At 39.0% G+C, this 14,617-nt stretch overlaps 1 protein-coding gene and 1 long non-coding RNA gene across 3 annotated transcripts in view; one reads left to right on the top strand and one right to left on the bottom strand.

Moving 5' to 3' along the window:
• INPP5A (inositol polyphosphate-5-phosphatase A) overlaps positions 1-1,830 on the bottom strand; it is a 306,445-nt gene extending 304,615 nt beyond the window's left edge. For both annotated transcript variants that reach the window (XM_075216068.1, XM_075216067.1), the window contains exon 1: positions 1,278-1,830. In XM_075216068.1, the coding sequence (XP_075072169.1) occupies positions 1,278-1,352 (75 nt within the window). In that variant the 5' untranslated portion in view covers positions 1,353-1,830. The remainder of the gene's footprint in view (positions 1-1,277) is intronic.
• A 278-nt stretch (positions 1,831-2,108) lies between these two features.
• LOC142160938 (uncharacterized) lies at positions 2,109-14,170 on the top strand. Its single transcript, XR_012693336.1, has 3 exons — positions 2,109-2,211; positions 3,084-3,190; positions 12,397-14,170. It is a non-coding gene; the product is annotated as an uncharacterized LOC142160938 (long non-coding RNA).
• Positions 14,171-14,617: the final 447 nt, after the last annotated feature.

The raw sequence follows: 14,617 nt of genomic DNA, 5'->3' as shown, positions 1-14,617 counted from the left end.
GAGAACATAGTAAACCTACACAGATGGTGTCCTGTCAAAATAGAACCCATTTTCCCAGTGCTATAAGGTAGCAATGTTAACCACAGTGCCACCCACATTAAATTAACTTGCTTAGCAGTGCTCCTCACAGTGACTGTAAGAAGAGGCACTTAGAGATCATATCTGCACATATGACATTACCTTTTCTTTCAGAGAGTGGTTTTAAAAATGTCTTTCCAGATAAAAGAGACTATAACTAACTTCAGGTTCCCTCCGACAAGGCTTAAAATGACTACCATGAAGTGGTCTGAATGATGTTAGTGGGCACCGCTGAGGAAAAATCACACTGGCATATTAAACATTATTACTTGTTAGTATAAGTAAACAGGCTACAGAGTTTATCCCCAGATGCAGGGAGGACAAAATGAATTTCCCTGAATGCCTTAAAGGTTTTGGAAGAATCACCCAACACATTGTGTTTATTTACTGGTGTTAACCCTTTCTTCAGGTTACTTTTACATGAACCAAGCCAGTTTACTTTACTTTCCATTCAACAAGCAACTGTCACTGCTGTGTTTATTTATGTGTGCACGCTGCAAGATTCAAATTCAAAGAATCATCTCAGTTCAACCACCAAATGTTTCTTCCGCAACGTGGGAGGCAGAAGCCTGAGTGTACAATTCAGTCACAACTTTTGAAAGTGTTTTAAGAGCGCAAGAGATTTACTGTCTATAACAAACACATGACTGAACAATAGGTACAATACACAAGTCTCCCTAAAGCTACAGAGGACACAAACATCCATTGAGCCTGGCAGTACACTGTAATACAAACCTGCAATCTGTGCTGCAAGACTGAGTCAAGGGCCAAGTGGTCATAGCACTTGAGTTGAAATGACTGTTGTCTAGGATGTTTCACAAAGTGACACAAACAGATAATGTATAAAATGGTATACTGTGTGTATAAGCAGTACCCTTTTGCAAAAAGGAAAACAAGTTGTATAGGGGGGGGGGGGGGCATACACTGGTGTTATGTGAAATATGATGGAATGTAAACTAGTAGAACATCAACATAAACAGATACAATGTACACTACAACATAGTGATAACCACAGTTGTAAGTGTATCCAATACACATCCTTTATCCCTATAGATAAAATACAACACAAAGACAGTGTGTGCTGCTGAGTGACAGCCTGCGGGAGGGGGCAGTGTGTCTACTTCCTGACTAAAGCCAGCGACAGCATCAATTCAAAGTACAGTACATGGTAAGAGTTGCATGTGTCCTGGACTACTCACATCATCAAACAAGGTTCCAACGTTAGCTGTCACTAGCAGGATCCCGGTGCCTGGAGCAGCTGCTTTCCCCGCCATACTGTTCCAGGATCAGCTGTAGCAAAGTGTACAGAGCACAGAACATACAAGGAGAACACAAGCAGGAATGGAGACTGTCCCAGCGCTACAATGTATCCGCTCAAGCAGGCAGGGCTTCCCCGCAGCCCCAGCGCTCAGGGACGGCTCCTAACCTGAAAGAACATCCCCGGCCACTCCAGCAGCTTCTATACCGCCCAGCTGCCTGGAGCAGATGAAGCCATGACGAGCCGACCCTGGGAAAGTTCCCGCTGCCTCCTGGATAAGCTCCGAGCTCTGCAAGTTTCTGTCTCCGGGAGAGCGGGTGGAAGGGGGGGCGGGAGGGGAGGAGGGGCAGCGGCGGCCTCTGCAGGCTGCTGGTCAGGGACAAGGTACAGCACGGCCGTGGATGTGGGTGCGCTGTGTCTGGCTCCTACAGCGCCCTGCAACGCTCCTCTATAGCAGAGCCGCGGGGACTGACCGAAGGACAGGGGCAGGGGGCGGGTGGAGGTGGGATACTGTGACGTCACGACACAAAGCAAGCCCCGCCCTCCTAAAAGGGGACATGCTTACGGCGAGAACTGGGTGAAAGAAGCGGGAGGGGCTATTGGGTGGAAGATGGAAAGTGATCGGCAACCTCTGGTTCATCGGATGGAGAACCAGAAGTCCAAGAAGTATGCACTGGCCGCATGCTGGGACTAGTAGTTCCACAACACCTGCAGAGCTACAGAACGCTGGAATAGAACGTTGAGAACTTTAGAACGTTGAGAACTTTAGAACGTTGAGAACTTTAGAACGTTGTGAACTTTAGAACGTTGTGAACTTTCCGCGTTCCACTTAATCATTCCTGTTTGTTCTCCAGAGCTGGACAGCTCACTCAGGGGTAACGATTTATAAGAAGCACGGAGTGACAAGCTGCAGAAAAACGCTCTGGATTTTCTATTGGGTTTAATGCTGATTTATATCTAGACGTGAGAAATGCTTCATGCGGCTGCACAGTTCACATGCCTGCGGTTTTTTACTATGAACTAACTGTAGTGAAGCAATGCAGCATGTCTATTCCATATCATAATACTTCTCAGCAAAGCTTACTAATAGCCTATAAGTATATAGCACCAACATATCCAGTAGTGTTGTACAATCAGAATTTTCTCCTGCCCTCTCGCAGTGGACCATACAGCCTAAATTTCCTATCCGAGACACACAAACAGGCACACAAGTGTCATTTTAGTCACAAGCCAATTAACTTACCAGTGTGTCTTTTTAAACTATGTGAGGAAACACAAATGAACCCTGGGGGGGATATGCAAACTGTACACAGACAGCAGCCTAGGCACAGTCAAATCCAAATCCCCCAGCACTGCCAGGCAACAATGCTACCCACTGTGCAACCATGAGCTTCTATTGTAGTAAATGACAACTTGTCACTGACTAAGGGGCCTAATTCAGCCACAATTTGAAGAATCCTTCAAATTTATGATTGTTGCATTGCTTTGCATTCTATTTAATTTTCTGAGCAGTGGCCATAAAATAGTATGGGGACGCAATCTAACATGTTCTGAAAATTATTAAGTTTCGGAAACTTGTTATGTTAATGTATGCCACCGCTTGCGTACATCTTCGTAATTGGTCTTCTCTTCACTTTTCATTTCTGTCCAGCCCTGCTGAAGAGCAGAGCTGGGTAGCGCATATGCGGAAGGCTCATGTGATCCCTACCTGTCATATGTTAAATTGTCTTTCTTCATTTTACACTAGGCTGCGCTGTGCGCATGCGCAAGTTTTGCGGTAGACGCATGCGTACAACGATTACAAAGAAGCCAAAGAACATCACTGAAGGACTGCAAGAGAAAAGAAAATGTTAGGTAAGTGATACACATCACAGGAACAGCCGTTTTTCGGAATGGCTGTTCCTGTGTTGGTTTGAGAAATCGTTCAATCCTTATCAATGCAATATGGATTGAAAACTATTTTTCATTTTATGCATTTGTTGGTAAATGTGCCCCTTATTGTCTTGCACAGCTGTGTGTTTTACTAGTGCTTTTTTTTATTATCAGCGTAGAGTTAAACTGTTAGGAAAGTGATCAGAAAATTCTGCAGGCATAGGTACCATTCAGACTCTTGGTAATACACATATATATATATATATATATATATATATATACACACTGTATATTATTCAACAAGTCAAAGTCAGTAACCCAAGAGACTGGCGTATGCACAATTATATTGCACTACTGTTTTTGCCATGATTAACTGTGCTGCCCAGGGAATATGATTGTCTACCAATGCCTGCATAAGACTGATACATGGGTGCGATACATGAGTGCATTTGTGCATAAAACATGTACTGGGTCCATATTTTTGCACTTTCTTAAATTACCATCAATAACTTTATGAATGTATTACTTTACACATATGATTTAATTTTTCAGTGTTTCCATATTGAGATATCACATTATGATAAAAGACAGGAGCAAACCTCAGCCCCAGGAATACTCTGTTTACTGCATCAAGACTCTTATTTACCCATCTCAACCCTCCCTTCCTGCCTATGCTTCTGCAGTGAATTGATTCCAGGTGTAAACTATAACATCTACAAGTTATTACTTGTTCACATGTAGCACCCTCTGCATGTCATGTATTTGCTTTCCCAGCTCTTTCTAGCCGGTGTCACATCTGCGTTTTAAAAGCGTATCTGCTGCTTACAACAGCTCAGGGAAATGTTAGGAGCGACTTCATGAGCGTTTGAGCTTCTATTGTTACCTGCTAGATAAAGTGCTGCTTTTATACTTCAGTAGCTAATTACTGCTTCTATCTGACAGGCTTAGGCGTTCTATAATCAATTCAATGGACCTGGATTCCAGCAGCCTTTTCTTATCTGTTAGGTAACGACGCTACATGTAGTGTTTATGAACGATAGAAGCTTTGGAAACAGCTAGTGTGCCAGCAAAGAGCAGAGCTCCGAGAATTTAGTGATATTAATTTGCTGCCATAACTGACATATAAAATAGTACTTCCATAATAAAGATCTGACACCAGCCTATAGGTGAGGGAACCATCAATGAGCAAATGTGTAATATTGGTTGACAGCAACATAGGGGCCTGTCATTTTGTAACATAATTATGTGTGACATGACGTTTGCTAAAGCTATAAAGGCAGGCAATAAACTGGTTAAAGGAACCTATTCCCTCTAATCATGATAAAACATCAATAGGAGAGTAAAGTTCATTTAAGAAAATATAAAACCTGAGGCCATATATATATTGTCATTGTGTATAAATGCACTGATTTGTCTACCTTGCACATACATAAGTGCACGCCCACAAACCCGATATTAGGAGTTACCCCTGGACAATTATTGTGCACCCACTTCTGCAGGATTGCCAGTCCGAATGGATATGTCCGTGGTGTAAAGAGAAAAAAACGCCACTTTAAAGTCCGCCCTACTGCCGCTTTAGGACCACCCTTCATTAATTCACACTGGAGAGGGAGGGACTGCAGTGTGCTCTCCCTCCTTCCTTTGCGGACTCTGGGTCATATGGGGGAGTCCTGGTGGGCATGTGGGGAGGTCTTATGAACGTGGAAAGGGGATGTTGGTAGGTCTGCCCCATACAGTACGGGGTATGTAGGGAGATCTGATGGGCATGTGGAGAGGCCTGGTATGCATGTCAGGGACATGTGGGGATGTCTGATAGGCATGTGAGGAGGACTGATGACATGTGGGGAGGTCTGATGACATGTGAGGAGGACTGATGACGTGGGGAGGTCTGATGACATGTGGGGAGGTCTGAGGTGCATGGGGGGTGATCGAAGCGGCATGTGGGGGACGTCTGAGAGGCATTTTACATATTTCTCTTGTTCCTTACTTCTCTGTAAATATGTTTTGAGTTGCCCAACACTGCTCTAATTAAAAATAAATGTAAGGAGGACATGTTAGTTTATTATGTGCCACAGGACCACTGAGGTATACCGCCCAGTAGTCCCAGTTCTCAGACCACAAAAAGAACAGGAACTATTGTTCAAAGCAGATGCAGGCATGGTTAGATGGACTGCAGCACAGTTTAGGAAGATTGAGGATGTGGTTTGGGAATGATGTGGGCCGGTTTTATTTTGTCTCAATTATGCTTTTTAAAGTGTTGGGATTATAGAAATGTTTTAATCCAGCATTTACCTGTCCTACATAATATAACATCCACCCTCCTTATTCGTGCTCTGTGTGTTCCTGTTATGTCTGGGAATGCAAGAAAACATTTGCTAGAAATGTAAAATAGACACTTTGAATATTCACAAATATCCAGTTGTATAAGTTCTGCAGAACTTGAGCTGCAGTAATTGAGATCACAGTTAGATTTTGGGAATGACTTTTTCCCGATGCATGTTGGACTTCCTGCCAGTAACCTACACTAAAGGGGACTTTCCAGTGCCCAAATGGCTGATAAAAAGGGCAAAACTTGACAGTGAAGTAGATAACAACATTACATACAAGCTGTGAATAGTTCCAGATGGCTTTTCATATTGATGTAATCTTTATTTTTAGTCTCAGGTAAAATTTAGTTTTGAAAATCACTGTTTCTAAGGATATCCAGTATAGTGACAAGATTGGCTCATTTTCATTTTTTTAGAATTAACCCATTGTGTTTCCTCTGGCCCAATAACCTTAACATTAGCAGTACTAATTCCAACACATACACCTCTGAGCATTAGCATGGAAACTGATCTCAATGTCAAGCTTTAGCCATAGGCTTAACATTAGCCCAAAACTAAAAACTATTCTAACTAGTTCTTACAGAGCTCTGATCCCAACCCCCCCCAAACTCTAATACTTTAAGAAACCCTCCCAGGCTATTTTTTTGTATCACTGGTAACATTGAAAAGATTTTTATTTTATAATTTGATGTTTACTTGTAGAATTCACTAGTTTAGTAACTGGCCTATATAAAATGACTACATTCTATTTGGTTATTTCAATCAGCTTGAAAATAAACAGAAACAGATTGTAATCATACACATAAGAACTAGTGAAAAAGTCAAAATACTTAGTGGAACTTGCAGCTAATAATTTGGAAGTTTTGTCTTTAGGGTGATAGCATTAAATTATATTTTCCTATTTACACCAAATGTGTTCATTTAAAATTACAATTTTATGTTTTGTAAATAGTAAGGTACTCGGCCATAGAAAAAATGTTTTAGATTTAGAATAGACTCACCGTGGAAATAAGAAGTCTCAGCACACACTCCAGTCTCAGCACACACTCACAAGCAGCTGGTAAGTGACTGTTTTGTGACCAGCACTAACTTCTATACACAAGCTGAGTGACATCACAAAGGCTATTTATGATGTAAGTATGTCACATGATCAGACTGGTTAAAGCTGACAATTCTTAACCTGACTGCATTTTGTTGCTTAATGGAGGGGAATTGTATGTCTGTTCATAACATATTAATGGGCACTATTGACAAATTAGTGGATCATCCCAACTTGGGTTCCCAACAATGACTGCTGTAAGGCCGAACTTTTTATTTTTTCCTGGCATTACAATGGGAATACTAATACTATTAGCAAGCTTACAGTAAATACATTTGTTGGGGATTTTGCTACTAGGCCACAAATTCAAATATATTTTTTTTCATGGAATTAGGAACACAAGAGAGGGCACATGATGCAGTGTAAAAGTGCTCCCAAATAGTATGTATACAAAACAGTGTACTTATAAAAGGAATGAGGGGGCTTATATGGATTTTGGAACTTGATGTACCAATGATCAGAAATCCACTGCAGCGTTATTCATTAATTGCTTCTAGTATTGTTTGGATAATATCGTAAAACAAAATAAGAGGCCAGGGAAAGGGATTCTGGTGTAATATGTTAAAACAAAGTTTTATTAAATGAAGGTATAAAAACTCCTATAATAAAAACAGCAATAAAATGGTATCTGCTATCTAAATGTAGTGGTTGGAGTCTGTATTCACAGAACTCTGAGGGGCATATTTAATTAGCTTTCCCGTCCACGATTATGCGAGGCTGCGTGTGTAAATTGACATTACGATACGGCAACATCACAGATTTCCCTTCACACCCCTATGTGGTGCGAACGGAAATCCGCGATGTTGTGGTATGGGGACCCGTGCAGCCGAACGTAATCACGGACGGGAAAGCTAATTGGATATGCCCCATATTCTTGGAATCAAGGACAAAACTGTCCATGTGACAATGCTAAATTGACCACTTGAATGGAATGAAACGGTACAGGTTGCTGCCTACGCGTTTCATCGTTAAACTAAATGTATCATACCTTCATTTCTTTTTTTTCAGTTAGGAAAAGGGTTACATTATGCATCCTGTACTCCAGTAAAGAAAGTTTAATTATACATAGATCTGAACAAATATATGACAACAGAAACATCACAAAGACACTTCTTACAAAATCCAATTCCTAAATTAGCTACAAATAGTGGATGTTCTACACAATACGAATACAAACTACTCTAAGTTTACAATTTTTTATTATTATTTTTTTTATCTGGTCAAAAATGATTTTAGAAAACTGAACACTAAAGGCCTTAATAGAACAAGATATACTACAAGCATTGAGCCATGACCCTCTGGGTAGTTCGGTGGCTCAGTGGTTAGCGCTTCTGCCTCACAGCACTGGGGTCATGAGTTCACGAGTTCAATTCCTAACCATGGTCTTATCTGTGTGGAGTTTGTATGTTCTCCCTGTGTTTGTGTGGGGATACTCCGGTTTCCTCCCACACTCCATAATACATACTAGTAGGTTAACTGGCTGCTACTAAATTGGCCTTAGTCTTTCTCAGTCTGTGTGTGTATGTGAAGAAATTTAGATTGTGAGCTCCAATGGGGCAGGGACTGATGTGAGTGAGTTCTCTGTACAGCGCTGCAGAATTAGTGGCGCTATATAAATAGATGATGATGATGATGACACTTTGATAGTGATAAAGGTGGAAGAATTGTTGTTCAGAATAGAATTGACTTTTTAAGAGAAGCCAATATAATTTTAGAAGATTAGAACACATACATACAATTACCTGATGATCCAAGTAATAATTACAAAAGCAAATGACATTAATTGTTATGTAAGGCACACCAGAATTTGATTATTTCCAAAGATGAGTTTGACTATTAATACATCAAATAGTCAGCAATACCAATTTTTTTGCCATAAAATCCATAAAACTTTGGCATCACCACCCGGTCATCCCATCAAATCACTCACTGTCCTATTGTATAAATATGAACTTACAACCATATGTTGAATGTTAAATTGGAATTCTTTGTAAAAGACTCTACATTGATACAATAAGGTTTAAAAAAAGATTTGTTTTAAAAGGTTCTGTTCATGTACAGCCTCTGCACTTGGCCTCTGTTCATTCCTCAGAACTGTGTGGTCCAGATAACTGCTAACACCATGTCCAGAGATAAGCCTATATAAATGTATATTAAAGTACATATATTTATTTTCTGTATTTGTTATTCTGCACCATTAGCGCTCTCCTTCTGTGCGTTATCTAATTTCTCAGACTTGTCCTTTGCTGGTTGAGAATCTACAATTGGGAGCAGCAGCTGGGTCATTTCATTGAGGATCAATTTTATGATATGTGCTGTCTTTGTTTATGCTCCCATGGTGAATAAGGTATTTGAATTTACTGCACTGTATGTAAAGTGCAGAGAGCGCTTATAGGTTTTATGTTTTCATGTTGTTAGTAACAACCAATTGTCCTATTTAACTGCACGTCCTCTGTTATTACAGTAAGTACATCTATGGGTGTATAACTGTCGTAGAAAAATGAATGTTTTTTCGCAATGAAATAATTATTTATCTCTACACTTTTATATTAAGTAGTATCTGCTATGTATTGCTCTATGTATTGCTCTATGTGCAGAGGAAATGCATACAGATAATTCTGTTTTGAATACTATCTTGTCCCTTTAAGAAAATCTAGCTCCGAAAGAGATCGTGGTGGGACATAGCCTCGTTACAGAAATATCTGGAATGTAGGACGTATCCCAGAGGTCTTTGTATCCGGATAGAACGCACTTTTAGTTCCCTTAATGAACATATCATAAAAGATTGGTATAGAGTATTAGATGAACCTAGCCCACCTAGTAAGATTAATTATACAGGAGAGAAAATGAGAGCTCCAACAGATGGAGAAAGAGTGGGATAAATTAGATAGAACTCTATAGAATTTTAATGGTATCGCTGAGTATGATAAACAACTTAAACATAAAAAAGACTCTGAAACGGAATATGAAGTAGCATTAACTAAACAAAGTAAATTGCATTCAGATAAAATGGATTAGAAGCGAAATAACGTGAGAAGTTGGAATAGAAGAATCACCACAGAAGGTAATTAGACACCAAAGTACATGCACAATGCACGGTCTAAATTTACGTTCTATAAACACACAAAGGGAATAACCCAGAGAGTGAAGTTAATACGTTTCTCCGTGGCCTAGATTGTACTGAGTAGATCATTTTACTTATAAAACACGAAATACTACTATAGACTGTATGGATCTATATTTAGGATTAAATAACTAATGAAATAGAGAGAAGTACATTCTTTAAAAGGTAAATGCAAATGGAAAAGCAATTTGTCAGTTTTTGTGAGAAGGAATTGTAGTAATTAAAAATCCTGCAAAAATCTGAATTTTTAGCAAAGAGGTTTTTTTAGAGAGGGGATATTATTATTATTATTATTATTATCATTTATTTGTTAGGCGCCACAAGATTTCCGCAGCGCCGTACACAGTACAAACAGTAGACTATACAGGGTGAAACAGTACAGAACAAGAAACAAAAATACCAATACTTCAGAAACTCCAGGCAGGCTGCTGCAATAAGCATGGAGCAGAAGAACAGGTGAGGAGACAGGAGGGAAGAGCACCCTGCTCATTCGAGCTTACATCCTAAGGGAGGGTTGACAGACCAGGCACAAGAGGAGCCAGTTGAGGGAATGGGAGAGAGGGGAGAATGAGTGGAGGAGATGGGGGTTAAGTGGATGGGTGGTAGGCTTTGTGAAAGAGGTGAGTTTTGAGTGCACGTTTGAAGGAGCACAGAGTGGGAGAGAGGCGGATGGAGCAAGGGAGGTCATTCCAGTGAAGGGGGGCTGCAGGGGAAAAGTCCTGGATTCTGGAATGGGAAGAGGTGATCAGAGTGGAGGAGAGGCGACGGTCATATCCCAAGGAAATTATTCAGTAAGCCATGAGAAAAGTTTCTGTATGGGAGAGATCATAACAACTTAAGTATAAAAATGTAGACAAAACGAGAAAAAGTTGGCAAGTATGGCTTATAGTCTAAATTTCCTAACACACAGGTTCATTTTGTCCACAGCCAATTAACCTACTAGCATGTTTTTGGAGCATGGGAGAAAGCCCACACAGATAAGACCCTGGTCAGGAATTGAACTCATGACCCCCAGCACTGTGAGGTAGAGGTGCTAACCACTGAGCCACCATGCTGACCCGTGAAATGTTTACAAAAATATCTGCCATTTTCCATCTAAATATAGAGGTGGTGATCAGGCGCTAGAACTATTTAAAATGGAAACTTAATGGATATATGGGTTGAATTCCTTGGTTCTGTCAGATATGAATGAAGACGCTGACAGTCTCATTGTAAGGTCATTAACAGATAGGGGAAGAAATAGCTATATAGAAAAGAGAGTGATGGTCATTTGAAACCAGCACATTGTATGTCTAAAAACTAATTGTATGGAAACATGATATATATTTTTATATGAAAATATGTTTAATAGTTTAATTTAATTTAATATTTACATGTCATTTGTACACTATATATTATAAAAAAAAATCTACAAATCATTCAATAAAATATAAGAGATCGATAATCATCCCATTTATTTAAACCTATATTATAATATATACACTTAAAATTACTTTTTTAATACAGTTACATACATGAATGTTGAGCTGTACCTACTTTTATTAACATTTGAAAAGACAAGATAAAAAGTTTAAGGAGCCCACATGCAAGTGTTATTATAGGTAGTCTGTTCATTTTAACTACTATATTGATGAAGTCATTCCATTGTTTACATATGTCACGTGACTGAATGAATCGATTCGGGATTCGATCACTATAACAGCACACGGTTACTGATTTTTTTTATAATTGTCACATGTTCAAATTACCCCCTATTCGAGATCTAACCACTGTTATAACTTAGCTAGTAATGTCAAAACCATAGAAAAAACAAGCCCGCGTTTGGTATGTACCATATTCAATCTGGTACCAGCTGTATGGCAATATAAAAGCCCATATATGTATACAAAACAAAAAAGACAGTTGTCAGCGCTTTTCCTTTACACTTCATATCTGTGTGTATCTAGCAAAATGAAAACATGAGGTATTAGTTCATATTTTGATCAAAACTTTTAAGCCTGCATCCCAGCGTCAAGGGCACCTCATTATATGCAGGTCCTACACTGACCTATATGCTTTAAACACCTTTAAAATGCAGTTAAAATCAGATACACTCATCTCCCAGGTATAGGGGTTTACATCTAGCAAGGGCTGGCTTGTGAGACACACCCAAATGTGCCTTAAATAGTCTTTATGGACAGCTGCTATGACAAAAAGGCAATATTTTGAGACAAAACCAGAGAAAAAACAAACCCGCGCTTGGTATATCCCATATTATATATGGTACCAGCTGCGTGGCAATATAAATGCCGATATATGTATACAAAAGAAAAAGACAGTTGTCAGCGCTTATTCTTTACACTGCATATCTGTGTGTGTCTAGCAAAATGAAAACATGAGGTATTAGTTCATATTTTGATCAAAACATTTAAGCCTGCATCCCAGCGTCAAGGGCACCTCTTTTTTTTTTTTTTTGTTTTTTTAGTTATGTAGTTTATTAGAAACACATGACAATCTTTTTGATACAAAGTATATTTATTTTTAACCAATTATAATCAAGAGTCATCAATGTTTTAAAATGAAATCTGTGCATTATATATCTGGATAGAAGTGATAGAATTGTATTCCATTAAAATAGTTATTTAATTAACTTTCTTAGGCTGGGTACACACTTCAGAATTTTTCTCCCGACTGATTAAAAAAAAGTCCCGATCAGTAGCCGATTCATGTCTACACACTATACACGTCTTACAAGATTTACCTTCAGATCTGTGCTCTTCATCTGTTATAATCATCGGTTGAAAAGATTGTGACTCTGTGACCTCTATAGAGATCCTGATTGTGCGGGCATACACACTGCAGAATCGGCACAACATCGTCCCATTGTTGAACAAGATTTTTGGTTCAGTTTAAAAATTAAATGCAACGATATGAGAATTGGAACGACCATCGTTCATAATTTCAGTGCACTCACTAATGCAATATCTGGCCGAACAGTCGTCTATTGGGTGATTGGCCTAATAATCCGCCCTACCAGTATAAAATAAATGTATAGATCTCTTAAATGGTTTTAAATCACATTTATATTCTAATCTTTATCTATCTGTGATAATAGATTATATGTCTACCATTCATGCTATTTACTTTGTTTTTGCACCAGGTATCTCTAAAGATAAGTAATGTCATTTATGAAGATTATTATTGAATAACATTACTATTTAATTATTTTAAATAATAATGTATTTATTATAACTTAGACCCGTCCCATAATGTCACACATACTTGCAACATATATATAATTAAATTTAATTTCATCATTTCTTTCATGACTGCATTCATAATTTATTTCATCTAAAGATACGTTAATTTTAACATGCATCACTAACATAATAGGGATGTAATTATCCTTGTAAAGTAGATTCATTTGCCTGTATTTATTATTATCCAAAAGGTGACAAAATGTAATAGTGATAGTCTCTGCCATTTTAGTTATTGGCAGGCATCTTCTTAAGACGGTATTGTCCGCCTTCATTTACCACGTGGCCCAATTATATCAATCAAAGGGGGGATAACCCTCCATGCTGTTAATTATTGATAATTAAATACCCACACACAGCATTTTTAGTTTAACTCCTGGTAATCCGGTCACTATAAATATTCTCATGAATATAGGAGGCCACTGCCCTCATGAAGTTTATGGACAAAATACAGTGTTATGTGTATCAGTACATCCCTCTCGTTTGGGTGGAATTCCAGTGGTTTTTCCCAATGTACATGTTTTTAATAAAGACTTGTTTTAATAGGGTCTGCACATGTATGGCCGTCTGGTCTTTGTCTATTCCTAGGAACTGTGTGTTTGAGATAAGTGTTTACACCATGTCCTGAATATAGGGTTGGCTTTAATAAGTAATTTAAGAGTTGTGTCGGAGATAAGCCTATATAAATGTATATTAAATTACACTGGATTAATTCTGTATTTTATATTATGGTGTATTCGATATACTGCACCTTTAGCGCTCTTTTGTGTGTTTTCAAATTTCTCAGACTCGTCCTTTGCGGATTAAGGATCTACAATTGGGAGCAGCAGCTGGGTCCTTTTATCGAGGAATAATTTGATTATATGAGCTGTCTTGTTTATACATGCGTGGTGTATAAGGTATTTTAATTTATTGTACTGTATGTAAAGTGGATCAAACTCTTATTACTCCTACCCTCCCCTTAGATTGTACGCTCCTCCGAGCAGGGCCTCCTCTCCTTCTGTTCTCCACCACCTTAACTCTGCTCTCCAGCTCCTTGTCTCCTCCGTGAGGTCCTCCGGCCCCTGTCTCTACCCCGCTGGGGGCTCTCACCTCTAATCTAGCTGTTCATTGAGCTTCTGAGTTACTGTGATTTCTGTTAACTGTACTGTGCTGTCTCACCCTGTATCTTGTTTCTGTCTGTCCCTGTACGGCGCTACGGATACCTAGTGGCGCCCTATAAATAAAAATTAATAATAATAATAATAATATTATAGGTTTTATATTTTCATTGACTAGAATCATTGTTAGCGTTTGAGTATATCATAGACCGCTGATCTTTTGGGATTTTCACACACGACTGTCTCTAGAGGTTACAGAGAATGGTGCACAAACCAAAAACATCCAGTGAGCATTAGTTCTGTAGGGCAAAAACCCTTGTTCGTGTGAGAGGTCAGAGGAGAATGGCCAGTCATGTACACTAATAGGAAGTAACTGGAAGTGTTACATTAGTGGTAAACAGAAGAGCAGCTCTGAACGCACAGCACATCGAACCTTGGATTGGCTACAGTAGCAGAAGACCACACAGTTCCAGTACTGTCAGTAAACTGAGGCTACAGTGGGGACAGGTCATCAAAACTGGAC

Source organism: Mixophyes fleayi, chromosome 6 (assembly GCF_038048845.1).
Source record: "Mixophyes fleayi isolate aMixFle1 chromosome 6, aMixFle1.hap1, whole genome shotgun sequence".
In the NCBI taxonomy this organism is placed as follows: Eukaryota; Metazoa; Chordata; class Amphibia; order Anura; family Limnodynastidae; genus Mixophyes; species Mixophyes fleayi.
This window is presented reverse-complemented; position numbering and strand designations above follow the sequence as displayed.